Source organism: Schizosaccharomyces octosporus (assembly GCF_000150505.1).
Source record: "Schizosaccharomyces octosporus yFS286 unplaced genomic scaffold supercont6.2, whole genome shotgun sequence".
NCBI classification, from domain to species: Eukaryota; Fungi; Ascomycota; class Schizosaccharomycetes; order Schizosaccharomycetales; family Schizosaccharomycetaceae; genus Schizosaccharomyces; species Schizosaccharomyces octosporus.
The window spans coordinates 1,622,256-1,647,883 of record NW_013185620.1 but is presented as its reverse complement, the minus strand read 5'-3'; the positions used below and the strand labels follow the sequence as shown (position 1 = coordinate 1,647,883).

The window sequence follows — 25,628 nt, the reverse complement described above, 5'->3', positions numbered from 1 at the left end:
GATGTACTCCAAATACGATATTATAAAAAAAATACAATAATATTACAAAAAAAAGGCATTTTGTGTAATTTTGGAAATATTCATTATACGTTGAAATCCAACCAGCACGCAGCCATTTATTGAATTTTTTTCACTGTAACGATATTCATTCAGAAATGAGTTTTGTTAAGGCTTTTCCTCGTTTTAGAGTAGCTACTCAAGCTATCTTCAAGCAATTTTCTACCAAACGAGCTATTGCTTCTCCTAGAGTTGCACGTTTGCAGAGATTTCAACCTATTGCCAAAGCTCCTTTGGGCATTCGTATGGCTTCAAGTGATTCCAGAAAAGATTTGTTGGCTGCTTTGGAATCTGAAATTGACTACGAAAAGAAACATGTTTTAACTGACACTTCTTTACCTCCCATCCCATATGAAATTGAAGACATCCGTGGAGATGCTACCGTGAAGTTGAAAACACAGAACGGTGATGAAACGTAAGGTTACGCCTTTATATTGTTATACTTTGGCTAATTTTTTTTATAGCATATACATTAAATTCAACGTTTCTGACGACACTCAAGAACCCGCCTTGGAGGATAACGAAATGAGTGAATTTGAAGAATACGAAAACAAAGGTCAAGAACAACCCATTGAAGAAGTTCCGGAAGATGAAGTTGGTACTTCTGAGGATTTAGGTCGCTTCCAACCTTGTACCATTGAAGTTGTTAGACCCGATGTCGGTGTTTTGGCTTTCGAAGCTATGGCTTATGATGAAGGCTTTGAAATTGAAAACATCTTCTTCTCTAAAGATGCCAACGTTTTGACCTCGGACAGCGTTGATGCTGAGTGGTCTCGCCGTAAGCAATATCTCGGACCTTCCTTCAAGGAATTGGATCCTGAGCTTCAAGACCTTTTCCACAATTTCTTGGAAGAACGTCGCATTGATTCTGAAACCGCTTCCTTTGTTATTTCTTTCGGATTAACCAAAGAACTTAAAGAATATGTCCGTTGGTTGGAAAATGTTCGCGATTTCGTCAAGTAAAATGATTTCGCTTAGTTTTGCTTATTTTATTTCTTATACGTACTAGTCCCCACTTTACCCACTTCTCATAAAGTAATCAATGCATTTTTTTGAATTCCTAATTTCTTCCTTATTTTACATGTATAAATGGCTATACTAAAAATAAAATTAACCTTAATCTAAACCAAACCCCAAAATTTTCGCCGTATTTAACTCCAAAATATCCACAAAAAACGATGTTTCGCTTTTTCCATGCTCGTGACCTTTCCTTCAAACTTACATCTAAGTTCAGTTCCAGTTAATGAAAAGATCAGCTCGTTCTAATCATCTATTCTAGTCGTCAATCCTCTATTAAATTTGCAAACGAAGGGACTTAATCAAGTCACCACCGATCTGCTGTATCTGTTGACACACGGCAGTTGTGTCCACGACAACGGAGTCCTTTTCAACAACCTTGAAAGGATAATTTATATTAATTTTGAAATGACGTGGATTCATAATGGCAGGATTGAATATACCACCAATCGTCTTTGGGTCATCTTTGTTGTAAAACAAATAGATCGAATCATTGAAAGCATTTTGTATTTCCTCAATGAAAGCACTGACCGGAGAAAAACCAGGTCTTTCAGTGGATAAAGACTTCAAGTTCTTATACTTAAGTTTTGCATTTTCACGGTATGTAGGAATATTAGCTGCATGTAATTCGATCACGAAATGATATGCGTCCATTGAGCTATTGAACAAAGACTATGAAAAATTAGTAAAAAATTCGTAAAATAGTATGAAAAGGTTTCAAATTACTTACCTTGAAATTTGTAACTGGTTTCATCAGTTCAGATACGGCTGCTCTAGCCAAAACAGTAATTCGATTAGCAATCATCTTAGTCGGTGTTTTCCATCCAACATGCTTGCTTTCTAAATCGTAATCCACGACGATATAGAACGGATTCCGATTCATTGACACATCCTGTTTTCGCAAAATTTCTAACTTCTCAGCAGCTTGTGATTGTATGTTTGTTGGTAATCTTTGGCGGAAATCGATTACAAGGGGTTCAAAACGCCAATCCCAATTGGCCAAGAAATGTAACATTCTACACAAGGCTGTTTCTCCACTAGCAGTAGCCTGCCAAGCATTGGAATTTACGTAGACGCTTGCTATTAAGAGTTCAATCACTTCATCACTTACATGATTGGTAAGCATATGACTGTAAAACCAATGCTTCGCAAGGCGGACGGCCATAGAATAACTTCGATGTTCTTGACAAATAGCCTGAATAGCAAGGGTATGCTGAGGTATGAATTTAAATATATGATCATATGTGTAAAGACCCTCTTGTCCTTTCTGTCTCGTTGCAGGATTTCTTTCAAGTGTTTTCCACAAGGCAGCTTCTCTATCATTTCGTATCCTATAACGAAAGGTAAATCCATTTGTATATAGAACTTGTAAAAAGCAGCAATTTAAAGCCGGATGATCCGTATTCTCGAGTCCTACAGCCGCTTTTTCAACATTTTCCAATCCCTCCATATATTCAGCTATCTTTAGCAAAAATGCAATTTTTGCTCTTTGGATGCCCTCCAATTCATCTGGCCAACGAGAAGAAGATTCAAACTGAAAAACTATGTTTATAGGGGTAGTCGCAAACGTGTCATAACCAGGAACGCGACTGCAACTATATCTTAATGCTTCATCTGCAGGAAGAACTTCCGATATACTAAGAGGGATATCAGAGAAATTGTGAAGTGTCTTAACCGCTTCGTTATAAGCTTCCGTTACCGGTACATAATCATTGTACGTGTCAACATTCGGCGACAATTTAGCATGACTAAATATTTGAAACTCTTCATTATGAAATTTCACCATTTCACCGCATTTGTTTGATATATGACAATCCACGACGTATCTTATAATCCGCATGGGAATCTGGGAACGCTCACTAGGCGTTGAGGATTCCCAATATACACTTTCCGCTATTCTGCCATCCTTAAACTTTCTTAATTCAGATTTTTCTCCCCAAAATTCACGAAATTTCGTAGTAGCTTCACTGTCTTCCAAAGATGGACCGACATCCACCAATCGCAAAGACACTTCTGAATTTAACAAGAGTCCAAACGAAATTTTACTTGGATAACTGTTTTCTAACAAGTCCTTTACATCAGACGAAATAACCTCAGACTGTGATAAAACAAGTCTGTTCACTCGATCGTTCAAACCTATACGCAGTATATTCCATAATTGTGATATATAATATGAGAATTTAGAATCCAAATCCGTCAAATCGGTATAATTTTCAGAAGTTGTTTCTAAATGCACAGGGATGGTACCAGAGACATCAAATTCAAGGATAGGAACATTCACTCGCGTAAGGAAAACCTTTGGAAAGTTTACAATCTCATTTTCATTTAAGAGCTTCAATGAATGCAAAGATGAGGTCTTTAAACAATCAAGATAAGTTTGGTTCATTTTATATAGTAAATTTAAACCAGTCGAACAATCGATAAACGTAGGCGAAGACTGGTCAACAATTGCCAAAGGAGATTTGTCGTGATTCACTTTATGTAACGAGTTTGAAAGACTGTCTGAAGATAGGACCTGCAAAACGCCCTTGAACAGCTGTGTAGCGTTCAAGTATGCAGATAAGACACTACCAGTAGGAAGCCCTGAAGCGCTCATAAGAAGAGAAAGCATTATACACCATTCCCGATGTCCAAATCCATATTGATGCATGCCAGAACAGAAGCCTCTCATGTTTAACCAGACACTGCCCAAACCGCAAGCCTCTATAAACTGAGAATTAATACTGTACTTTTTAACCAAGTCACGATAATATAACGTAGATTGATCCTCCAAAATTGAAGCATTATAGAACGGAGTAGGAAGCAACTCCTCATCAGCTGAAAGATTTCTCAAACAATTTTTATGGGCCAGCAACTTAGATGTCGGGAAAAACGGAGCAACACAAGGTATTATGTCAATAGAAAATCTTTTGCGTGCAGAAGAATCTTCATTCACTGGTTTTATTTTTATTATAGGTCGGCGGACATCCCCATGTAGAGCGACATACTTTACCTCAACATCACTGCCCAATTTCTGGACAATCTCTTTAGCCAAACATGCTAGGAAGTATTGTCGCTTGTGAAAATAACGGTTGTTCAAAAAATCTTTCGGCGTAAACAGAGTCTGAGGCATTTCAACCAGTAAGTCGTACACCCAACCATTCGGAGTTGAAAAATGCTTTCCGCTGCAAGAAAGAATACCCGGTGAAATAGATACTGGACTTGAAGACTTCACTTTAATATTGGTATCTTCAGCAGGATAAGGCTTGTGTAGCGGTACTTTAACGGTACCAGACTTCTCCAACTTATTGCATGCTTGCCAAAAATTGGATTCCTCCTCATCAGGGACACCCTTTAAAACTTTCTTTAACTTTTCAACAAGAGAGAGAGCTACTTTCAAATACTTGTTGCTGACTGACACTTCTCTTACCAGTTCAGCAGCCTGCAGGTCAAAAGCACTCGTTTTTGAAAGAGTCAGATTTTCCAAATCTTCCCGGTCTACTCCTGCTTTAAAGCGTTTTCGATTTGCAGAGTCATTAGTGCTCTGTGTGCCATGTTTTAAGCTATCGTTACTATCGTTGGTCACGTTCATGGATTCATTCTGCTGTTCAATGTTAGCAATTGCCCAATTTAATACTGTTACCAAACTTACCCCAGTGAAATTATTAGATGGCTCACTCAAGACTTTCTCTGAAGCACTCATGACACTCCTAATGAAATTTCCTGAGTCGTTGTCTGCAAATTCGATTACCGGCAATTTTGTAAATGCAGGACACAGGGCATAACGAAAGTATAAAATTATTATACACGATTGCTCTATAAAATTGCTTTAAAACATTTATTTGAATATTAAATATAAATTTCAATTATAATTTGTACAAAATTTACTCGGCATGTTTAGGCTTTGTTTCCAACTGTACACGTCTTAACCTTCCCTATACCAACAACGGCCTCAATTTTCTGGAATACCCTGAAGGGGTTATATATAAGAGTGTAAACGGCCTAAACTGTTAGCAAAAGACGGAAATTGTTAATATTTTGAAATCAAACTGCTTTTTTACGATACTTACTTCTTGTGACCAACGAAAACAATTAAGTATTTTTATTAGATCGTTCTTTCGACAGACATAAAGAAAAGCTTATCATCATGACTGAAAACCTAATTCAAAAACTTGAGAATACGACCTTAAATGAACAGGATTGGAAAGCTCAATTACAAGCCAACAATATTGACAAAAGACCCAAGACTGAGGTAAGTGCTTGAAAAGATAATTGGTCTTTGCTGTTCGAACATTAAAAATCTTTGAACTATATATTAACTTTTTCCTTAGGATGTCACTAAAACTAGAGGTACCGAATTTGAAGATTATTATTTAAAGCGGTAAGTAAACTTGAGATTTATGGAAGTTGTGTCACTAATATTTGAATAGTGAGCTTTTAATGGGTATTTTCGAAGCAGGCTTCGAACGCCCTTCCCCTATTCAAGAAGAATCCATACCTATTGCTCTTAGTGGGCGTGATATTCTCGCTAGAGCTAAGAATGGTACCGGTAAAACTGCTGCCTTCGTTATTCCCTCTTTGGAAAAGGTTGATACCAAAAAAAACAAGATTCAAACTTTAATCCTTGTTCCTACTCGTGAGTTGGCTCTTCAGACTTCTCAGGTTTGTAAAAATTTGGGCAAGCATATGAATGCGAAGGTTATGGTTACTACTGGTGGTACGACTCTCCGAGATGATATTTTACGTTTGAACGACCCTGTCCATATCGTCGTTGGTACTCCTGGCCGTGTACTTGATTTAGCCGGAAAAGGAGTAGCCGACTTCAGTGAATGTATGACCTTTGTAATGGATGAAGCCGACAAATTATTAAGCCCTGAATTTACCCCTATTATTGAGCAGCTACTATCTTACTTCCCTAAAAACCGTCAAATTTCTTTATACAGTGCCACCTTTCCCTTGATAGTTAAAGCCTTCATGGACAAGCATCTCAACAAGCCATATGAAATTAATTTGATGGATGAACTTACTTTGCGAGGTATTACTCAGTACTATGCATTCGTCGATGAAAGTCAGAAGGTACATTGTCTTAATACTTTGTTCTCCAAGCTCCAAATTAATCAGTCGATTATCTTCTGCAACTCTACCAACCGTGTTGAGTTGCTTGCTAAAAAAATTACTGAGTTGGGATATTCCTGCTTCTACTCTCATGCTAAAATGCTTCAATCCCACCGTAACCGAGTTTTCCATAATTTTAGAAATGGTGTTTGTAGAAACTTGGTTTGCTCTGATTTGTTGACCCGTGGTATTGATATTCAAGCTGTAAATGTTGTTGTTAATTTTGATTTTCCCAAGAATGCCGAGACCTATCTTCACCGTATTGGTCGTTCTGGTCGTTTTGGACACCGTGGTCTCGCTATCAGTTTTATCTCTTGGGCTGATCGTTTCAATTTGTACCGCATTGAAAACGAGCTAGGCACTGAGATCCAACCTATTCCTTCTAGCATTGATCCTTCTTTGTATGTGTTCCCCAATGGAAATTACCAGGTTCCCCGTCCTTTAACTGGTACTGCTGAACAAACTCTTGCTGCTCAGCAAGCTAGAGGACAAGAATACAATAATAATCGCAACAATAATCGCAATCATTCTGGACGTGGTAATGGTGGTGGGTACCGCGGTGGTTATGGTGCCAGACGCAACCCTAGATATGGAGGTCCCAACCCGAAGTCTTTATCATAAAACTACGAATCTCTACCTGTAGAAGATCCTTATGATATGATAAAAAATACAGTCTTTTGGACTCTGTCACCTTACAAAGAAGATAATCATATCATTCCGTTTTTTGATTTATTTGAAGACTTAAATTGGGTGTACGTAGTTTAGGTGAAAGCCACCGGTTTGTGAATAAGGAGTCAAAAGTTAATAGTCTTCTTGTTTCTACGATGATGACCTTTAACTCTTGACTCCAAAAAATTTTGAATGATGTAATCAATTACAACTAAATAAGTGTACAGTTATGTTCATCTATTATATTGTGGTCATGGCTTGTTAAGTTAAAAATCGAGAGCTGAATCTATGTTCATGGCAATTTTCAATTCCTCGGTTGATAAAGGCCACACGTATCCAACTATAGGCTGAACCCTTTGAGTGAATTGTTGAAACGATTGAATAAATGTTTTTGCTGTTCTTTTCATCACCTGTTCCATTATTAGTGGAGCTGTAAGAAGTTGAAGATCCGCGATTATTTCTGAGATGGTTATAGTAACAAAAGAATTGAATCTTGAGACATGTTCATCCCAAGGGGCAGATGAAATAGCATTTAGTTCTTCCTTATCGTCCTTGTCCTTTATAAAGTTGATGATATCCGAAAGACCAGATTCAGTTAGATAAGTCTGATATATCAATTCTACCAGCTTTTCAACATATTCATTTTCTTTGTTTTCAAAGCTTTCTCGTATAGGAGCGAGGAATTTGTAGCGCCTTAGGTAAGTAAGACAGCTGTCTAAAATGTTCAGTAGATAAATTACATATTTGTGAAAGGATAATTGATCCTTAACCATAGTTAAACAAATTTGAAACACTTTTTCAAACAAATCAGAGAAGATTGTAATGAATTGCTCCTCATCTACTCCTGATGAACTTAGAGACGTGTTCCGAATTTTGAATACAGAATTTGAATCCCGAAGAAAGCTGGTTACAAAGTCTGGCGGTAGTAAATCGTCAGTGACTTTAGGCAGTGAGGACGAAATAGCATATAACTCATCGTCAATAACTGTTTTCATTCTCTGATAAGTAAAATCTTCAATTCTAAAAGATAAAATTAGTATTATGTGTTAAAAAATAAACGTACGTCTTCAGTATTTTCAAAATTATGCAATTCTCATGAACGATTTTCGAAAATGCTTCTTGATAGAATCCAAGCAGCTCGATTAAGTTATATAAACGGATGGTATCAGCTAAATCGAGTACTGAGGTTTGCGCCCGCGATAGCAAAGGACGGCAAATACCATACAAACTTCCATCTAGTAAATTTATTGATTGTTCTTGTACAGCACTAGGTGTATCCCAAGGGGACACCGGATGACTCCGTACTTGTTGTCTTCTAGCAGCAAGTAAAGAATCAATCAACTCTATTTCATTTACAATCGTTTGATGAGTCCAAGCTAAAAGATCACCTACAAAGCGCATAGTATCTGGGGCTGAAAGTTCAATTGGTTTTGAGGAAGAAAGTGCATCACCTTTTGTTAAAGCAGTAACATATGCCGAATGAAGGTTCTGTTGTCGTACCTGAGTAATCAGGTTTATCGTTTTGTTAATTGTCGTGTGTTCAGACAAAAGTTTTGTTATCGCTCGTTTAATTTCCGGGTTGGTTTCCATAGTTTGAATTACTCGAGGGTTCTTGAGTTCAAGCTCTACAAATCTGTACAGCTTAGTGTAACCAATATCAATATGCCTTGACATATTCTTTATGATTCCTTCAAGAGATTCATAATTAAGGAACTCGCTGACGGGAGTAAAAAGAGAGTTTGTATTATCGTGAATGGACTGGGCTTTCTCAAGAATTAGATAAAAGCGATCATCAACATCATTTTGAGAAGTTAAATGAATTAAATCTTCATCCGAAATTAGAAAATTTTTTTCGAAATATTCAATGCATTTGAGTTTATCATGAACGTGTTTCTTCTCAGCTTCAAAGGATTGGTATTTGCTATACAATTCCATGGCGGCCTTGGATTTAGTATTCCAATGAGAATCATAAGAGTCAACGGAATTTGAGAATGACGAAAAAGACTCTTTCATGGATTCAATATGCTATATGGGTTAGCTTATTCGAACTTATTGTTCATTGTCGTACATTTGTTAAAATAGACAATTCGTGCAAAATAGAGCCATTTGTCCAGATTAAGTCTGAGAACGCTTCAAAAGGCAACTGGTCTCGAGTTTCTTTTTCATTTTTGAAATTCCTTTCTGACAATTGCTGTAATGCTGACTCTAGTTGTGGATTCACATAATTAATAGAAGACAATTGTGCAATACTTTTTGATATCAAGTTCCGAAACGATAGTAATTCATCTCGCTTTAGTCGATAGTCAGGTCTTTCGGTTTTTACCTCCATTCAGGTACTTGGTTAAAAATGGTCGGCCCTCCAGATACAACACGCGAGAAGGACCTGGTTATGAAAGCTAGTTAAATACACTTTTTTTATTGTATGTTTATCATAATTAGTTTTTTACAACTAGGCCCATTCGGTTATTTGTTTCGATAGACAAGTGGACAAATCTTTTATAAGTGTTACAGAAGCCAGAAAGCATTCGCAGTTGTCCTTCAAGAGAACTAAGCTTTTCTTTCGAGCAGCAAAGAAAATTTTATTTTTTAATGTATTAATGTTTTTTTATTCTCAAGCATTTATAAAAATTGAATTACTAAATGACCATCGTAAGTTCCTCGCGGGTTTTTTGTTGTCTGTCTGTTATATACTAATTACTTTGCTTTTAGTTTCTTCATTCAATTTCAGAGTTAACCAAGAATGAATGCTACACCAATAGTGCATGGTTTGTTATTAGATGACTACTCTCGCTGTCAGCATTATCATAGTGAGCTGGATATTGTAGCATTACGCTGCCATGAGTGTAAAAAGTTTTATGCTTGTTTTGCCTGCCATAACACTCTGGAGTCTCATCCTTTTGGGCCATGGAAGGCAACACCAAATATGTTGCCTGTTTTGTGTGGAGCATGCAAACATAGCATGACAAAGGATGAATATCAGCAAGCCAGCAGCTGCCCAAATTGCAGGCGACCATTCAACCCAAACTGCCGAACACACAAAAATTATTACTTTGCATAAACTATAACAAAATTGAAAAGCATCTATCTTGATACTAGTTTGCGTTTACCCAAGGTTAGAAAAGGAGCAGAGCAAAAAGAATTGCTGTATCTAGTATGCTATTGAAGTCGGTGACGACGAAATTAGCAAATGCTCATTAACAAAATCGTTGATTCTGTCAGAATCCATTATTTGATACATTGCTTAATTTGTTTTCTTACCTTTTCACTTTACGTGGCAATTCATCGATTCCAGGCGGATTACGTACAAGTGGTGAATATTTATATAAGTTATGAAACATCTTCGTGTTCGCAGCAACTAATTCATATAAATAATCAGGTAATTAATTATAATGCCGGAATACCACGGTACTTGTCTTTGCAAAGCAGTTCAAGTTTCTGTACAGGTAGAGAAGCCTGAACTTGGCATCTGCCACTGCGACACTTGCAGGAAATGGTGTTCAGCACCTTTTATGGCTTTTGCAGCACAAGATATTAATTTAGAACCCAAGGACAAGGTATCCCAGTATGCATCGTCCAACATAGCCAAACGATCATTTTGCAAGATTTGTGGTACTACTTTATCCTTTTTTTACGACGACATGAAACAGAAATTTGTAAACCCTTGGATTCTTAAGGACGTTCAGAACATAACTACTGGTGTTGAAGTATGCTACGACAATAAGCCTAGTTGTTACTCCTTTGACAGCAAAGCCCAGAAGTATACAGAAGCAGAAACGATGGCGTTCGTGAATCTATCCTAAAGAGTTACGGCTTTTGTGGAGTAATCTTAAGTATAGTCGTCTCCAACGAAAGACATGCTGGATGCAATTCTCAAAGGTGGGTGATTTAATTGTTAACTTGTTAAATTGAGTTGATGGATTGTAAGGACGAATAATTTACTTTATACCAATATGAGCATGAGCGAAAAAGTCTTGGAGGATTCAACAAGTCATTACGATCTTAGTATACACTTACTGGTAACATTATTCTTTCAATAAATCAAATCTTATAGTTCCTACATTGCTGCGAATGCAGGGAAGACAATTTGAAAATATCGTATTATCATGTTTACAACGATGGTGGATATGTGTAAAAACTGTGACTGCTTCTGTACGTGTCCCCTAAACACCAAAACGAAAATTCACGCTTCCTCAGCCCACCACCTAACAGGCGAAATAAAGTATGCCTACTCATCTTGCTAAGAACCGTAAGCTTCGTGGTCACGTTTCCGCCGGTCACGGTCGTATCGGAAAGCACAGGAAGCATCCTGGTGGTCGTGGTCTTGCTGGTGGTCAACATCACCTCCGTACCCACTTGGATAAGTACCACCCTGGTTACTTTGGTAAGGTCGGTATGCGCCGTTTCCACCTTCAAAGAAACCCCTTATGGCGCCCTAGTGTCAACTTGGACCGTCTCTGGACCTTGGTTCCCAACGAAACCCGCGAAAAGTACTTGGGTAAGAACACCGAGGTTGCCCCTGTGATTAACGTCGTCCAATCTGGTTATGCTAAGGTTTTGGGTAAGGGTCGTCTTCCTGAGACTCCTGTCATTGTTCAAGCTCGCTACGTCTCCCGCAGAGCTGAGGAGAAGATCAAGCAAGCTGGTGGTGTTGTTGAGCTCGTTGCTTAAAATGATTAATAAATGTTGTTTGGTTTAATTTTATGACGAATTTTCCTGGGACTGACCAAAAATTGGTTTGTTTAAATGTGTATTTTTTTTTTTCGATTGAGTATATTATATGTAAAGCCGTCATTCGAATTAGAAATGGATACAACAAAGATAGGGAGCGTAATAAAACATTAATAGACATAGTTTGAGATTATTTAGATATAAAGTACAAGACAATTACAGATTGCCATCGATGCTATCACTAGGACGTTTTCTTTTCAGGTCAGATATCTCTTGCATGCTTGAATCATTGTCTTCTCCATCTTTTAAAATGCGAGAGAAGTGCTGAGTGGTTTCGGTAGAGTCGTTCTCCATAGACGGTGAATTAAACCTTGGTTTGTCTAAATTAGCATCGTTACGCTGAAAGCTAAATGGAAACGTTGGGTCATCCAAATACAGAAAGTCATGTGCCATTGCCTCACATGCCGTTATGCGTTTATTACAATCCAATTCTAAACAGCGTTCCAGAAAATCTAGACAGACACTTTCTTCGATACTAGGTTTATGCATTAATTTTTCTTTGTAAATACTAGCCGATCCACAGCTAGCCCACAATATTAATTTTCGAAAATTAACTCTTTTTTCGGTAAGTGTAGTAACATTAGTTTCAAATGCGCAACCTAATTAAATTAAAGTTAGAAATTTCTTGTAAAATCACCAGATATCATACCGTGTAGTGCTGCAACCTGTCGCATTTCGTTTTTTCCAAAAATACAAGCTATCTCCATAAGGGCATCCACGTCGTCCTTGGAATTAAACATTGGAAATCTCTTTGTAAGAAAAGAAAGTAATATGACGCCAGCAGACCAGATATCTATTTTTGTAGTCTGAACAGGACATTTCAACAAAACTTCTGGTGCTCGAAATCCTCGCGTTCCAGCTCGATTTGCCCGTTTGCTAGGTCTAGTATCATTTTTTACATATCCCAAGGCTGGCTCATAATCTTTATATGATTCTCGAGCTAAATTAGCGGTGTCTGATGACGCGCATGGACAGTTTTTGGGGACAGGCAAGCTACAGTGTTCAGCCAAACCGAAATCAACTAAAACGCCGTGTTTTCGTTCAACGTTGAAAAGAAAATTACTCGGTTTGATATCCCGGTGCATGACTTGCATAGCTTCACAAGCGGTTAAAGCACTGAACAGGCAACGAAAGTAAGCACTCATTTCTTTGTAAGAGAAATTGCTATAAAACTGTCGAAAATCGGTATGCTGATAGTAAGGTAGTATGAGCAAAACCTGATCTTCATTTCTTAATGCCGTTATTAAAGGTGCAATTGTATCTATTCCACGTAAAAGATAAAGAATTTCTAGTTCGTTCAGAATGCGCATGGGGCTACTCGTAGCATATATCTTTTTGATAGCAACAAATTTGGGCTTTCTTTTTATAGGGCTGATGGCCCCTTCATTACTTGAACCTTCCAATGTTGGTTGATTTGTTAAACCTTTAGAATCTATATCCCAATCATTAATATAATCGTAGTATTTTAAGTCTTCAGCCTTGTATACGCTTGAAAAAGTCCCTGTATATTATGTCAGTATGTTTTTAAGGATTATGCCAGAAAAAGACACGGTTTGTTTACCCTCTCCAATCTTTTCCATGAGTTTATATTGATTTTCCAGTCCATCAAATACATTAATAATTTCTTCCATTTCTTCTCGGTCCTGTTCGGGCACGTCCGCACGACTTTCCATCATCTCATATTTATCTGATTTTTCTTCATCAATATCCGTAGCCTCACATTCATCAATATCGTCCACGTCTGCTGCTTGTTTCGAAGCATCCAGCTTTTCAGATTGTTTGGTTACAACACTGGACATTGTCAGGTAACTGAAATTTCTTCAAAAAAGAAGTTAGCTAAATAACAGAATTCTGTTTTTACATATGAACAGAAGGTTCAGTACGTTGTAGCATCAGTTTTTTGCTCTATATCGCTTTTATTGTAAGATAGACAAGTTGATGTTTACAATAAAACTAACGTATTAGAATTTCATGCGAGGGAAATAAAGAAAACAAAGAAAAACGCGTATGGTGGGCGCTCTGAATCGTTTGTATATATTAAAGCCAGGACACGAAGAATTTTACGAAAGGTAGCAATGTTACTCAGTTTTTGAGCATTTCACTATGTTTTAAGAGATGCTAAAGCTCTTCTACATTTTTAATTATTATATATTACAATTTATATTTGTAAGATTTAAAGTCTACGAATTCCTCCCATCCAGAAGCATGACATTTACTAGACCGACATCTTAAGTAGTGATAGGTATAGAGACAAAAAATAGACGCAAATACACAAGCATTTTCGTAGACTAAATACTTTCTTTATGAATTGTAACAAAGTAAGTAAGTAATGTACTTAACATCTACTATTTGACAATTCACGCGTTTGTTTACTAAGCCATTTTCTTGCTTTTTCTTAGTAAACAGTTCGATCATTGAAGGGCTCTAACCGTCAAACCCCCACGCAAGCCGAAAGTGTTTGTCCTCTCAATATGTGGGCGTCAACTTGATTATAGTTATGTTATTGAAACATATTATTAACTGGAGTCTTTTCAATAATATCATCCAAATTGAACTACCAAACATAGAATCGTAAACAAAACCTAGAGAATCAACATTTACAGGAAGTCTCGATGTCTTTAGACCTCCTTTCTAGGCTAAAGAAGTATATTCACGATGAAGAAAATTCAATTTTAGATTCCTTATACGCGGACTGTCAAAACGATGGATTGTCGAATGCTGTTAACCGTAAGAGAATGCATGCAGTTTCCTGATTCAGATACTAACTATAATTTTTATTTAGATGTTATTGATACACTACTATTAGGAACTAGCTCTTGTTTTGACAACGACTGTGTTGAGAAGTTGTTCGCGATCTGCCTGTACGTACATTCTTGTGAAGCCAATGAGTAATATTGTCTCTTGCCTTTCTATGAAATTTCTTTCGTGTTGCTAACAGGGACTTAGACATTTCTTCGATTTATCTTCCAACTTGAAGAACAAAGTCTATGATTTACTGACGAGCATCATCGGATCCGAAACAGCTGTGCTTGAAGACTTGATTATTGCGAACGCTACGGATTTTTTTGTTCCACAAACAAATTTGGAATCTGTAGGAATAGCAATTCAACTTACTATCAAATCCCTCTCTGAAAGTAATCAACTTAGCATCATTCACACGTCCTCTAGCAGCTCTAGGGATAAAAAGAAAAATGTTTCACAGCAACAAAGCTCTACTTGGAATGGTCTTATCCACGTCAATTCTTTTCTAGATTCCGTCAGCAATCTTTTCCACAAAAAGCTATCTCGTGTTTGGACAACATCTTCCGAAAGAGATATGTTTTTATCTCTTTTTCTGAAGCCAGTGTATACTCTAATGGAAAGTGAAACAAACATGAAAAACAGTGGTTTTAGAGTACGGATGTTTGACCTAATCAGCCTTGCAGTGAAGTATCACCACCAAACTGCTGCTGCCGAAACCCGTATTATACAAAGTCTTCAATATTTTGAGCATCTTGCTGAATATCTTGCCGATTTGGTTCATTTAACTACCGTGAGATACGAATTTTCTCCTTTGGCTGAAGGTATCCTTCACACCCTTTGTTCTTTGGAGTTCAGTGACAACGATGTGAAAGGACCTAAACAAGTTTCTCTTTTTCTAGTTCATCTCTCATCTTTGTTACCGAGTTTGTGCTTTAAGCAATTGACCATATTGACAAAATTATTGGATTCTGAATCCTACACACTTAGATGCGCCATTATTGAAGTGATTGGAAACGTAATCCTTGACATTATTCAGGATGATTCAGAAGAAGATAATTCCGAGTCTATTTCCTCTAATGTTCAAAGCATTCTTGAAGTTTTGGAAGATAGGTTATTGGATATAAGCCCGTACTGTCGTACAAAGATCCTTCAAGTATTTTTTCGGATTTTCGAGTTACCAATCAAGTATCCTCAAAAGCGCCAAGAAATTGCGGAACTTACTATACGATGTATGCAAGATCGTTCTAGTCATGTTCGAAGAAATGCGATTCGACTATTTTCCAAGTTGTTAACCACTCATCCGTTTTCTGTTATGCACAATGGTATACTCACAAGAAGCGTATGGGAAGAAGGTCTAGGTTTTGTTGAGGAGCAGTTACGTTCACTTCAACCAAAACGCGTCGTCACCAGCACTGATTATGAAAGTAGCGTTGATGAGAATTTACTTGAGGATGCTACTATGATACGGGATGAAGAAGATAATGCGTCAATGGAATTAGAAAGCAGTCAGGATAAAGATAAAGATCCACTGAATGCATACGCCGATTCTGTTCCTGCTGAGGACATCGTCAAAATAAATTTAACCAAGCGTTTTTATGTTGAAGCACTTAAATTTATAGATACTTTGGAAGAAGGGGCAAAAATTATAAGCCAGCTTTTATCGGCAAAAAATAAAAGCGAGGTTATTGAAGCCATGGATTTTTTTGTTTGTTGCAGCTCCTTTTGTTTATCATTTGCCAAGCAATATATCAAACGAATGATTCATTTGATCTGGGTGAAAGGAACTTCTGATGAAGGGAATAGCATACAAAATCATGTTTTAAATTGTTATAAAACTCTTTTCTTTCAACCACCCCCTGGAAGCGATGCAAACGATCGTGCTAATTACATGGCCAGGAACTTAATATCTTTGACTTATGATTCCAGTCTTGCTGAACTAACATCACTTGAGCAAATGCTATCAATTTTAATGAAACAGGACTATTTCCCAGCGTTGGTAATTACTAAGTTATGGCAAGTATATAGTTATGTGAAGAAGGATATATCGAGAACACAACGTCGTGGTGCAATAATTGTTCTAAGTATGCTTGCACTAGGAAATAACGAAATAATTATTCAAGGTTTGGATTACTTGGTACAGATCGGACTTGGCGCTCCTGGCTTGGACGATCTAGTGCTTGCTCGATATAGTTGTATAACCATCAAGAGAATATCAAAAAGTTCTCCTACTTCTTTAGCTATTACATTTCCAAATTCTCATGTTGTCTGTCAAAAGCTTTGCATGTTATTGTTGAGACCTTCTACGTCCGATGAATGGTTTGGACTTCAAGAACAAATTATCGACGCTATATATGCTGTCTCAAAACATCCGGATGAACTTTGTACAAACGTAATTATTTTATTAACAAAAAATTTATTTGAAAGAACGAAAGCTACTGAGAACAGCAACGAAGATGCCATGGACGAAGACATCAATATACCTGAACAAGAGCAAAATGCTGCCACGCAGTTTGCCCATCTTATTTTTGTTGTTGGACATGTTGCTATAAAACAACTCGTTTACATAGAGTATTGTGAGGCCGAATTCAAAAGAAGAAAAGCAGATGCCGAGAGAAATCCCAATGAATCCAATGAAAAAAGTGGTAACCAGTCCGAGTTTGATTTAATTACTGGAACTAGTGAGGATGATTTTGCTGAGGCTATGACATTCATTCGTGAAAGAGAACTGCTGTATGGAGAGAACTCGCTATTGTCTCGTTTCGCTCCTTTGGTAGTAGAAGTTTGTTCACATCACACGGGATCTCATAATGATAGTTTGTTAGTTGCATCTTCGTTGACATTAGCCAAATTTATGTGCTTGTCAAATAATTTTTGCATGGAAAACTTACCGCTACTTATTACCATACTGGAAAAGTGTGAGAATCCATTGATCCGAAACAACCTCGTAATTGCTTTGGCTGATTTAACTGTTTGTTTTAACCATTTTATTGACGAAATATCTGAGTTTTTATATAGAAGACTATTAGATCCTGATCCATCTGTGAAGAAGACTTGTTTCATGACTCTTGCATTCCTTATTCTGGCTGGTCAAATTAAAGTGAAGGGACAATTGGGTATTATGGCACGATCATTAGAAGATGAAGATGCTCGAATTGCGGATTTAGCTAAAATGTTCTTCACGGACTTTTCGGCTAAAGATAACTCTGTATACAATAATTTTATCGATATTTTTAGTGTTTTATCTAAGAGTTCGGAGGACCAAGACGAAGAGGATACCAAGTTTAAACATATAGTCAGATTCTTAATGTCTTTTATTGAAAAAGAACGTTATACGAAACAGCTAACAGAGCGTCTGTCTGCACGCTTGCCTAGGTGCAAGAGCCAGAGGCAGTGGAACCATGTTGCATACGCGCTTTCTCTATTACCTCACAAATCTGATGAAGTGCAAAAGCAATTGGATGATGGTTTCCGAGCTTGATTGCAAATTCATTTAAGAAGCTTATTTTGACATCAATAGATCATGTATAGTAATATTATTTAGGAATTTTAAAAAGGGAGGCTTTGATTGGAAAGTAGTACAAAACAGCTTTTTATTAAAATCCGGAAATAAAATTCAAGAGCAATTCATTGTGAGTAATAAATTCTTCAACTTAATCAAAAAGAAAATTCAGGGAATGTATGTTTATTAACGTGTTGCAGCGTAATCAAAAATAAACGAATTTGTTTAATAAAGCCGAAGCTAAGACTTTCAGTGTCAGTTCCTAAAGGAATTGTGAATTGGTTTCTTCGTAATCCGTCAAAATGCCCGTTAATAAAAGGCAAAAAAGAGTTAAGAAAAAAGCACAAACTAACAGACCTTTACAAGCTCCCGAAGAAACTGAATCTCCTAATGTTACTGAACCGAAACCGACTAAGAATGAAGCAGTAGGAAAGAAAAAAGGCTTTTTTCGAAAACCAAAATTTGGAAGACGCGTTAATTTTATTCTAGGTACTATCATTGGCATTTGCGGTGCCTTTATTTTTGCAGTTAATAGCAATGATGGCATTTTCGATCCGGCTGCTTTAGAAGCTTTAAGCGCAAGGTTAGGATCCTCAGACTTGTTCGAAGATATCAAAGGATTTCTTTCGTATCATATGTTTGACGAGTCAACTACAATGGATTCTAAAACTCGTTCACAATTGAGTACCGAAATAGACGTAGGATTGGATATGCGTGACGAAGGATATTCATACCATCATCCTGTTGTTATGGTAATTATACGAACGTGAAGATAATCCATAGTAACCATATAGACACCTGGTGTTATTAGTTCTGGCTTGGAAAGTTGGTCATTCAGGAATTGCTCGTAAGGAAAAATCATCTGAAATATGAAGATTCTAATATTTAAGAGTGCCTTACTTCAGGAAACGACTATGGGTAAGTAATGCTTTTTTGTTTTTGGGAATTGAAGATTAGACTAACACATCATAGGGAAGTTGGTCTATGCTAAAAGCTATGCTTCTTGATAAACAATGTTGGCTAGTATGAGCTAGGTTGTTTCTTGCGACTAATTTCTCTTTAGGAACATTTAATGTTGGACCCTAAAACCGGATTAGATCCTCCTGGCATTAGGCTTCGAGCTGCACAGGTATGTTTGTAGACAAACTAGGAACTTATATTAATTTTTTAGGGATTTGAAGCTGGTATGTTGTATATGCATTCGCTGCTAAACTATTTTAGCCGACTTTTTCATTACGGGTTATTGGATCTGGAGCAAGGTATAAAAATAGCTTATTTATTACATTCACTTTTTCTAATTTATCAGATAATCGAAAATCTTGCGGCGATTGGATATGAACCGAATAATATGTTAAGTGCTTCATATGACTGGCGACTTTCATATTCAAATTTGGAGGAAAGAGACCGATACTTCAGCAAGCTTAAGGTAAGAGAAATGGTGAAATAAGTTGCTAATCAATAAGTTATTTATTGAATATAGTAAATTAGTACACGGCCGAAAGGTTGTGCTTATTTCTCATTCCATGGGATCCCAAGTCTCGTATTATTTCTTAAAATGGGTGGAAGCTGAGGGATATGGAAACGGAGGCCCTGGTTGGGTGAATGAATACATAGAAAGCTTCATTAACGTATGTTAATATTATAATTGCGGATGTATTAAGACGGTTAGATTTCTGGTTCTTTAATTGGTGCCCCGAAAACATTAGCAGCTCTTTTATCTGGAGAAATGAAAGATACAGGTAAATATTGAAATTTTTTTGGATTTTAAAGCTAACTGAAAGCTCAACTAAATCAATTTTCGGTATATGGGTAAGGCTTTCCAAGTTTTGTATCACTGTACTAATTTATCTCTACAGTTTGGAGAAATTCTTTTCGAGAGCCGAGGTAAGGGGATTCTTTCTGAAATTAAGTATTAATTTTATTAGAGAGCTATGATGGTTCGCACCATGGGTGGGGTTAGCTCAATGCTGCCTAAAGGAGGAAATCTTATATGGGGTAATACAAGTTGGGTATGTCTGATTATATTTTTAATTTTAATGTTAACATTTAAAGGCCGCCGATGACGATGATACAGGAGATTTATCTAATGGTGTTATGATACATTATCGAAACGATGCTTCCGATCCTCACTCACGGTTCGATTCTGAGCAAGCGTTGGAATTTCTGAATAATGTTACAAGTAACGACTTTAGAAACATGCTTAGGACAAATTATTCAAATGGACTAGCTTGGACGAAAGATGAAGTGGAACGTAACAACAAAATACCAGCCAAATGGATTAACCCCCTTGAGGTACGAAAATCACTTTTTAATAATATCTTTAACTAAACTGTCAATAGACAAGCCTTCCATATGCCCCAGATATGAAAATTTATTGTTTCCATGGAGTAGGAAAACCAACTGAGCGTGGATATTTCTACTCAAAAAATGATGAGGGACATCCAGTGATAGACTCCTCGGTAAATGACGGAACAAAAATTGAAAATGTAAGTATAACATTAACTTGAAATGTACTAATATATGCTAGGGAATTGTTATGGATGATGGCGATGGAACTCTCCCATTGATAGCTCTTGGTTTTGTGTGTAACAAAGCTTGGAAGACAGAAAGATTCAATCCTGCAAATATTAGTGTTGTAAATTATGAACTTCGTCACGATCCTGCTGCATTTGACTTACGCGGCGGACCTCGTTCAGCTGAACATGTTGATATACTGGGACACTCTGAACTTAATGTATGTGAAATAAGCAAGGATTTCTAAACAAGATTCTAACTTGCAAATTCTAGGAAATGGTTCTGAAGATCGTTTCAGGACATGGAGACGAAGTAAAAGACCATCGCGAATCTAATATCCTGTAAGTGTAATGCAGAACTTTTACGATAGGAAGACTAGTACTAACAACAACACAGTGAGATTGTAAATAGAATCAATTTGGACTCCCCTGAGAAATAAGAACTCCTACAGTGTTTCTATAAAGCAGCATTCATTTAATACAGAAATATAATGAAATTCATTAAACTAAAAGCATTTTGGTGGGATCTTCAATGTGTTCTTTCACCAAGCGGAGGAAGGTAACAGCTTCACGACCATCGACCATACGGTGATCATAAGTCAATGCCAAATACATCATAGGGCGAGAAACAACCTGGCCATTAACGACAACAGCGCGGTCCTTGACAGCGTGCAAGCCTAGAACGGCAGTTTGAGGGAGGTTAATGATGGGAGTACCGTAGAGGGAACCAAAAACACCACCATTTGAGATAGTGAAAGTACCACTAGCCATGTCCTCAATAGCCAATTTACCATCGCGTGCCTTAACACCAAGGTTAGCAATGGCACTTTCAAGGGCAAGAAGAGACATGCTTTCGGCATTACGGACGACGGGAGTGACCAAACCTTTAGGTGTAGCGACAGCAACACTAAGATCGCAAAAGTCACGATAAACGAGGGTGTCACCATTTCCGGGACCTTCAATTGCACCATTGATAGCAGGGACTTGCTTCATAGCTTGAGTGCAAGCCTTAGAGAAGAAACTCATAAAACCGAGCTTGATACCAGTGGATTTGAGAATTTCATCCTTGTACTTCTTACGGAAGTTGATAACAGCGGACATGTCGCATTCATTAAAAGTAGTAAGAGAAGCAGCGCGTGTTTGAGATTCCTTAAGGCGCTCGGCGATACGAAGGCGCATACGGTTCATTTTTACACGTTCTTCATTTCTGGAAAAGGTGGCAGTACTGGCAGTGAATTCAGGCTTGGGGGGAGATGGTTTTGAGGCAGGCTTGGGAGGAGCTTCACGTTGGGGAGCAGGTTTCACTTCGGGTTCCTTGGCATCGGGAGCAGGCTTTGAAGGAGTAGAAGCAGATTCAGCAGTATTTCCAAGTTCAGAAGCACCAGTCTTTTCGGAGGCACCACCCTTAGCAGGCTTGGAATCGGCGGCCTCGGGTTTGGGAGGAGCAGCACCACCCTTGGGGGCTTCGGCGCTGTCGTCGAGAACAGCGATATTTTGATCAATGGTAATTGTGTCACCTTCGGATACAAGGTGTTCTTTTAATACACCGGATTGGGGTGCAGTAACAGGAGAATCAATTTTATCGGTTTCGACACTTGCGATCTCTTCATCCTTGTTGACAAACTCACCGGGTTGTTTTAACCACTGAGCAAGGGTACCTTCACTAATAGATTCGGGGAAGGGGGGAGTTTTAATTTGTGTGCTAGCAAAACGTCTCCAAACCAAATGAGCAGCGGGTTTCGCAAGACTGAATCCAGCAGGTTGTCCAGTTTGAAGGGAACCAATCAGTTTCGAAAGGCAACGTAAGTTGCTTGTAGTCAAAGGCATTTTGAGTTATTCTTTGTTATTTTTTCCTTTACTTTTCTAGATCGATAGAGGAGCTGAGATGAGAGATGGGTGTGTTGTGATACGTTGGGTTATAGAAACGTATACGAAAAAACCAAAAGTGCTTCTTCGTACAAAACTAAAAGAAAAAAAGAGGATCACAATTAGAGCATTTATAGTACACTCGTAGATACCTCTTTTTACTGACTTCTCAAAAATATGAAAAAATGATGGGAGAGGGTAAAATGTTGGTGCTGGGTTTGCATCATACTCCGTATATATATGTTTTCAGTGCTTTCGTACCGATATAATCCTAAAGCAGTTGCTTAGTCCGTCTATAACTGTACCGTGTATATAATACTAATCACCGCAGTACGCAGGGAAGCGAATGGGTTACCGAGATAAGAATGGAACCATGATACATTGACGTCACTTGTGTCAAGTAACATACCTGTTTGTCTGATACATTTAATTGGGTAGTACAACGGTTTCTGTTTTTCTGGAAGCCAATCATAATTTGTTTAATTTAGGAAAGCAAGGTAACGAACGGTAACAATATACAGAGAAAACGGTAAACAAAGACATAAACGCAGGAAAAGAGAAGAAATAGAAATAATAAAAACCGGATAAAAAAAGAAAAAATTTTGATTGATTCTATGTAAAAAAAAAGTGACTCAAAAGTATGACACCCCCACATAGTTCTTTCGGTAATGACTTGGGAAGATGGGGGACTCAGCAGACCTGGGTTTTCGAGTGGGGGAATTCAATAGTACATGGGGGTATAATTTGTACGACAAGCCTATAATATGATACTATAGTATGATATTCGTTTTGACGCATCAAGTAGCATAGTACAAACATATAAAGCGTGAGAAGGGTTCTCTGTCTTTTATTTTTATTTTTATTTTTTACAGACTCCTCGAGTCTCTTTATTTATTTTTTTATTTATTATTTTTTGTTGCTGTCTATATCATTAATTGTTAGTTTGGTTAACAAAAGAACCTTTGTAGATTTGATTATCATGTCATTCAATATTTGAGATTCAGCATGTTGTAGTGTGCAGAAAAGAGAAAGTACAACTGCTAGACGCTTTCAATCTTTTAATAGAGTTGGTTGGTACAATCCAATTGGACATCGAAGATCTTAAATGCTTTTATTTTTCCATTCTTCTTTGATTGCCATTGTAAAATATAGTAGTTAGGCATCAGCTTTCTTTATTGTGTGATGCTGGCTAGGTAATGTATTCCTCAGATTTAGCTTGCCTTGGTAAACTCAACAAGACATACAGATTCGCCTGAATTTCGAATCGATTAATAAATGGAGGAGATATCTACTTCTCTATGGACAGAGACAAACGAAGAAATGCATACGGACCAACGCTGACCCCTTCACTTGTTTTCTTGCTCTCTGTTACTTCACAAGGAACATCCCTCAAAAAAGGAAGGAAAAAGGTGTCTTCAAGCTTGAATCTGTATAAACAAATAAACAAACTCAACAGAAACAAAGAAAAAAAAAGGAAAAGAATTAAAAACGAAGCGGTAAAAAGCCTACAGCATCCCGGATTCCCATGTTGTCTCCAACCATAGTACTAACGAGACCCTCAGACGCTTAACTGCAGTGATCGGACGGGAACTGGTGTTTTCGCCTAGGTGTGGCCGTAGACAACTGTGGATGTAATAAAAAGTATATGTAGTTATGTAGTGGATATTCATCATCTCAGATTTTACAAAATTGATAGAGGATGGTTTTTGATACTTAAAAGATTAAAGCACACTGTTTTTCTCTTTTCTAGCTATTCACATTGTGCTAGATTGTCATTGAGGTCTGAGACCAAATGTCTGAATTTATAGCAATTGAGAAAGTTGTAGTTTGAGAAGTAAATTATTAAACTACATTAGTTGAAACGGCCAATCTGAATACGTCCAGCTTTGAATTAGAAACTAGTTGATTATTTTGCAAAATTATCGTCATAACAATTAAACAATCATTAAAAAGGTTGTATAACAAGGATGTTCGTCACAGAGAAAACGAACAATTCATAAATAACACTATTGCGAAACGAATTCAAAGATTCATAAAAGAGTGAACGTGAAAAACAATCAAACTTGCCGAATGAAGCTGATGCTTACTTTTGTGGACAAGAATGCAGAAACTTGAGGGATTGCAATCATCATAGATGCTTCCAAAGAAAAGTTATAATAAAAAGTACATACGAACATAATTCGTAGCATTTCTTATGCCGTTTCCCATGGCGTTTCCTAAATCAGCAATGAATATTCAACGTTGTTGCATATCCGGCATATCTAGAACAGTTAGAATATTTCGCAGGGTGTAAGACATACTCCAAAATAAACAAACACGGCAACGTTAACAACGCAGACACCATAGAAAGCAATATCGTTCATCTTTTCAAATCCTATTATTTCCTTTACATTACAATAGACGACGAAACCAACGGCATTCAGAAAAGCTGTACATATTACTGCGGTACACATGTTTGGCAGTACACTACAAATTTGCGTGAATAAGTAGGACAGCATTCTACCAGTTTGCGTGAATAAGTAGGACAGCACTCTACCAGCTTGCTTGTACCACCCCGGGTAGAGCATATGCGCCACTAATAGTCAGTGAAACATTCAGAATAAAAAATAACGCCAACTTACAATAAAGAAATAATGATATTGCCCCAATAAATCCGCCAAAAAGTCCCCAAAAGTCTTGCGCCCTCACAGGAACCTTGAAATAAAGAAACATCACCAGAAGAATACAATAAGCCCCAATGTACCCAAGAGACGCAAAGAAAAAGAAAATAGCTACTGGAATCCACTTCGAATATGCCAAATCCGATCCAGCGTTGTTAGTGGACTCTTGGGCAGAATGCTGAGTGGATCCATCAGCCATTTCTAAATCAATAAATTTGTTCGGAGCTAATAAATGTATTAGTGAGGAATGCTTTTGTTGTTTGAGAAAGGATGGAGCGTTCGTCGAGTTTGTTTACAGCAAGTTTTGAGTCGCTGGAATTATACAAATTGAAGCAATTGACATTCCTTTCTTCTTTTTCTATTTCAACAAATCTTACCTGAGTACGAAGGAGGCGTACCAGTACCATCTAAAGATCTAGCGTCTGACTTTTCATCATTGAGCACTTTGAAAGAGTCATCAGAATCTGAAACAGGAGTATATTGGTTTTTCATATTATCAATGGCAACTTAGTAAATCAAAAAAACACCAATATTTACAAATGAACCGAATTCAGCTAGAATCAACCAACAAAGTCCGCAAGTACTAATTTCACAATTCTCGCGGATGGGGTCAAAAAAAGAATTACTCCTTTTTTTAAAAAAATTAACTATTAACACTTTTCAACAAAAAGCTCCTCTTAAAAGATGAAGCGTAGTTGAAAAAATCTTGGTAGTGGCCTTTCGCATGTCTCAAGCTCATAAAGCAGCGACATTATGTCACTGACTGGTCATATCCTCATTACA

General features: G+C 37.4%; 12 protein-coding genes and 1 non-coding gene across 13 annotated transcripts; 7 read left to right on the top strand and 6 right to left on the bottom strand.

Annotated features, from left to right (window-relative positions):
* The first annotated feature begins 78 nt into the window (after window positions 1–78).
* Window positions 79–1,163, top strand: SOCG_00165 (Mam33 family protein). Its single transcript, XM_013162585.1, has 2 exons — window positions 79–472; window positions 522–1,163. Exons 1-2 carry the CDS (start codon window positions 156–158, stop codon window positions 1,018–1,020), a joined length of 816 nt encoding a protein of 271 aa, XP_013018039.1. The 5' UTR covers window positions 79–155; the 3' UTR covers window positions 1,021–1,163.
* On the bottom strand, window positions 1,009–4,836 carry SOCG_00164 (nrap). The gene is made up of 3 exons (XM_013162584.1): window positions 4,706–4,836; window positions 1,805–4,657; window positions 1,009–1,746 (listed from the first exon to the last, which is right to left on the bottom strand). Exons 1-3 carry the CDS (start codon window positions 4,754–4,756, stop codon window positions 1,351–1,353), a joined length of 3,300 nt encoding a protein of 1,099 aa, XP_013018038.1. The 5' UTR covers window positions 4,757–4,836; the 3' UTR covers window positions 1,009–1,350.
* Window positions 4,837–4,972: 136 nt separating this feature from the next.
* Window positions 4,973–7,566, top strand: SOCG_00163 (ATP-dependent RNA helicase Ste13). Its single transcript, XM_013162583.1, has 3 exons — window positions 4,973–5,305; window positions 5,385–5,434; window positions 5,484–7,566. Exons 1-3 carry the CDS (start codon window positions 5,201–5,203, stop codon window positions 6,787–6,789), a joined length of 1,461 nt encoding a protein of 486 aa, XP_013018037.1. The 5' UTR covers window positions 4,973–5,200; the 3' UTR covers window positions 6,790–7,566.
* Window positions 7,031–9,374, bottom strand: SOCG_00162 (transport complex peripheral subunit Cog6). Its single transcript, XM_013162582.1, has 3 exons — window positions 8,906–9,374; window positions 7,901–8,862; window positions 7,031–7,857 (listed from the first exon to the last, which is right to left on the bottom strand). The coding sequence occupies exons 1-3, from the start codon at window positions 9,164–9,166 to the stop codon at window positions 7,104–7,106; spliced, it is 1,977 nt and encodes a 658-aa protein (XP_013018036.1). The 5' UTR covers window positions 9,167–9,374; the 3' UTR covers window positions 7,031–7,103.
* Window positions 9,375–9,577: 203 nt separating this feature from the next.
* Window positions 9,578–9,895, top strand: SOCG_00161 (helper-TIM; the record flags this gene model as incomplete). Its single annotated transcript, XM_013162581.1, has 1 exon — window positions 9,578–9,895. One exon carries the CDS (start codon window positions 9,578–9,580, stop codon window positions 9,893–9,895), a length of 318 nt encoding a protein of 105 aa, XP_013018035.1.
* Window positions 9,896–10,226: 331 nt separating this feature from the next.
* On the top strand, window positions 10,227–10,637 carry SOCG_00160 (S-(hydroxymethyl)glutathione synthase activity; the record flags this gene model as incomplete). Its single annotated transcript, XM_013162580.1, has 1 exon — window positions 10,227–10,637. The coding sequence occupies one exon, from the start codon at window positions 10,227–10,229 to the stop codon at window positions 10,635–10,637; it is 411 nt and encodes a 136-aa protein (XP_013018034.1).
* Window positions 10,638–10,964: 327 nt separating this feature from the next.
* SOCG_00159 (60S ribosomal protein L27/L28) lies at window positions 10,965–11,592 on the top strand. The gene has a single exon (XM_013162579.1). The coding sequence runs from the start codon at window positions 11,059–11,061 to the stop codon at window positions 11,503–11,505; it is 447 nt and encodes a 148-aa protein (XP_013018033.1). The 5' UTR covers window positions 10,965–11,058; the 3' UTR covers window positions 11,506–11,592.
* On the bottom strand, window positions 11,551–13,667 carry SOCG_00158 (CDC7 protein kinase Hsk1). Its single transcript, XM_013162578.1, has 3 exons — window positions 13,127–13,667; window positions 12,215–13,066; window positions 11,551–12,164 (listed from the first exon to the last, which is right to left on the bottom strand). The coding sequence occupies exons 1-3, from the start codon at window positions 13,362–13,364 to the stop codon at window positions 11,722–11,724; spliced, it is 1,533 nt and encodes a 510-aa protein (XP_013018032.1). The 5' UTR covers window positions 13,365–13,667; the 3' UTR covers window positions 11,551–11,721.
* Window positions 13,668–14,070: 403 nt separating this feature from the next.
* SOCG_00157 (condensin complex non-SMC subunit Cnd1) lies at window positions 14,071–17,867 on the top strand. Its single transcript, XM_013162577.1, has 3 exons — window positions 14,071–14,292; window positions 14,348–14,426; window positions 14,512–17,867. The coding sequence occupies exons 1-3, from the start codon at window positions 14,178–14,180 to the stop codon at window positions 17,783–17,785; spliced, it is 3,468 nt and encodes a 1,155-aa protein (XP_013018031.1). The 5' UTR covers window positions 14,071–14,177; the 3' UTR covers window positions 17,786–17,867.
* Window positions 17,868–18,037: 170 nt separating this feature from the next.
* Window positions 18,038–20,832, top strand: SOCG_00156 (phospholipid-diacylglycerol acyltransferase Plh1). Its single transcript, XM_013162576.1, has 18 exons — window positions 18,038–18,558; window positions 18,601–18,653; window positions 18,697–18,724; window positions 18,779–18,829; window positions 18,870–18,935; window positions 18,978–18,990; window positions 19,028–19,065; window positions 19,113–19,232; window positions 19,270–19,434; window positions 19,476–19,545; window positions 19,588–19,615; window positions 19,663–19,690; window positions 19,732–19,815; window positions 19,859–20,098; window positions 20,146–20,292; window positions 20,334–20,540; window positions 20,594–20,661; window positions 20,717–20,832. The coding sequence occupies exons 1-18, from the start codon at window positions 18,109–18,111 to the stop codon at window positions 20,757–20,759; spliced, it is 1,899 nt and encodes a 632-aa protein (XP_013018030.1). The 5' UTR covers window positions 18,038–18,108; the 3' UTR covers window positions 20,760–20,832.
* SOCG_00155 (dihydrolipoamide S-succinyltransferase) lies at window positions 20,821–22,445 on the bottom strand (the record flags this gene model as incomplete). The annotated part of the gene is made up of 1 exon (XM_013162575.1): window positions 20,821–22,445. Exon 1 carries the CDS (start codon window positions 22,144–22,146, stop codon window positions 20,821–20,823), a length of 1,326 nt encoding a protein of 441 aa, XP_013018029.1. The 5' UTR covers window positions 22,147–22,445.
* A 1,242-nt stretch (window positions 22,446–23,687) lies between these two features.
* Window positions 23,688–23,802, bottom strand: SOCG_16289. The gene has a single exon (XR_001203000.1). It is a non-coding gene; the product is annotated as a 5S ribosomal RNA (ribosomal RNA).
* Window positions 23,803–23,949: 147 nt separating this feature from the next.
* Window positions 23,950–25,562, bottom strand: SOCG_00154 (uncharacterized protein). The gene is made up of 4 exons (XM_013162574.1): window positions 25,223–25,562; window positions 24,807–25,070; window positions 24,486–24,760; window positions 23,950–24,446 (listed from the first exon to the last, which is right to left on the bottom strand). Exons 1-4 carry the CDS (start codon window positions 25,335–25,337, stop codon window positions 24,402–24,404), a joined length of 699 nt encoding a protein of 232 aa, XP_013018028.1. The 5' UTR covers window positions 25,338–25,562; the 3' UTR covers window positions 23,950–24,401.
* Window positions 25,563–25,628: the final 66 nt, after the last annotated feature.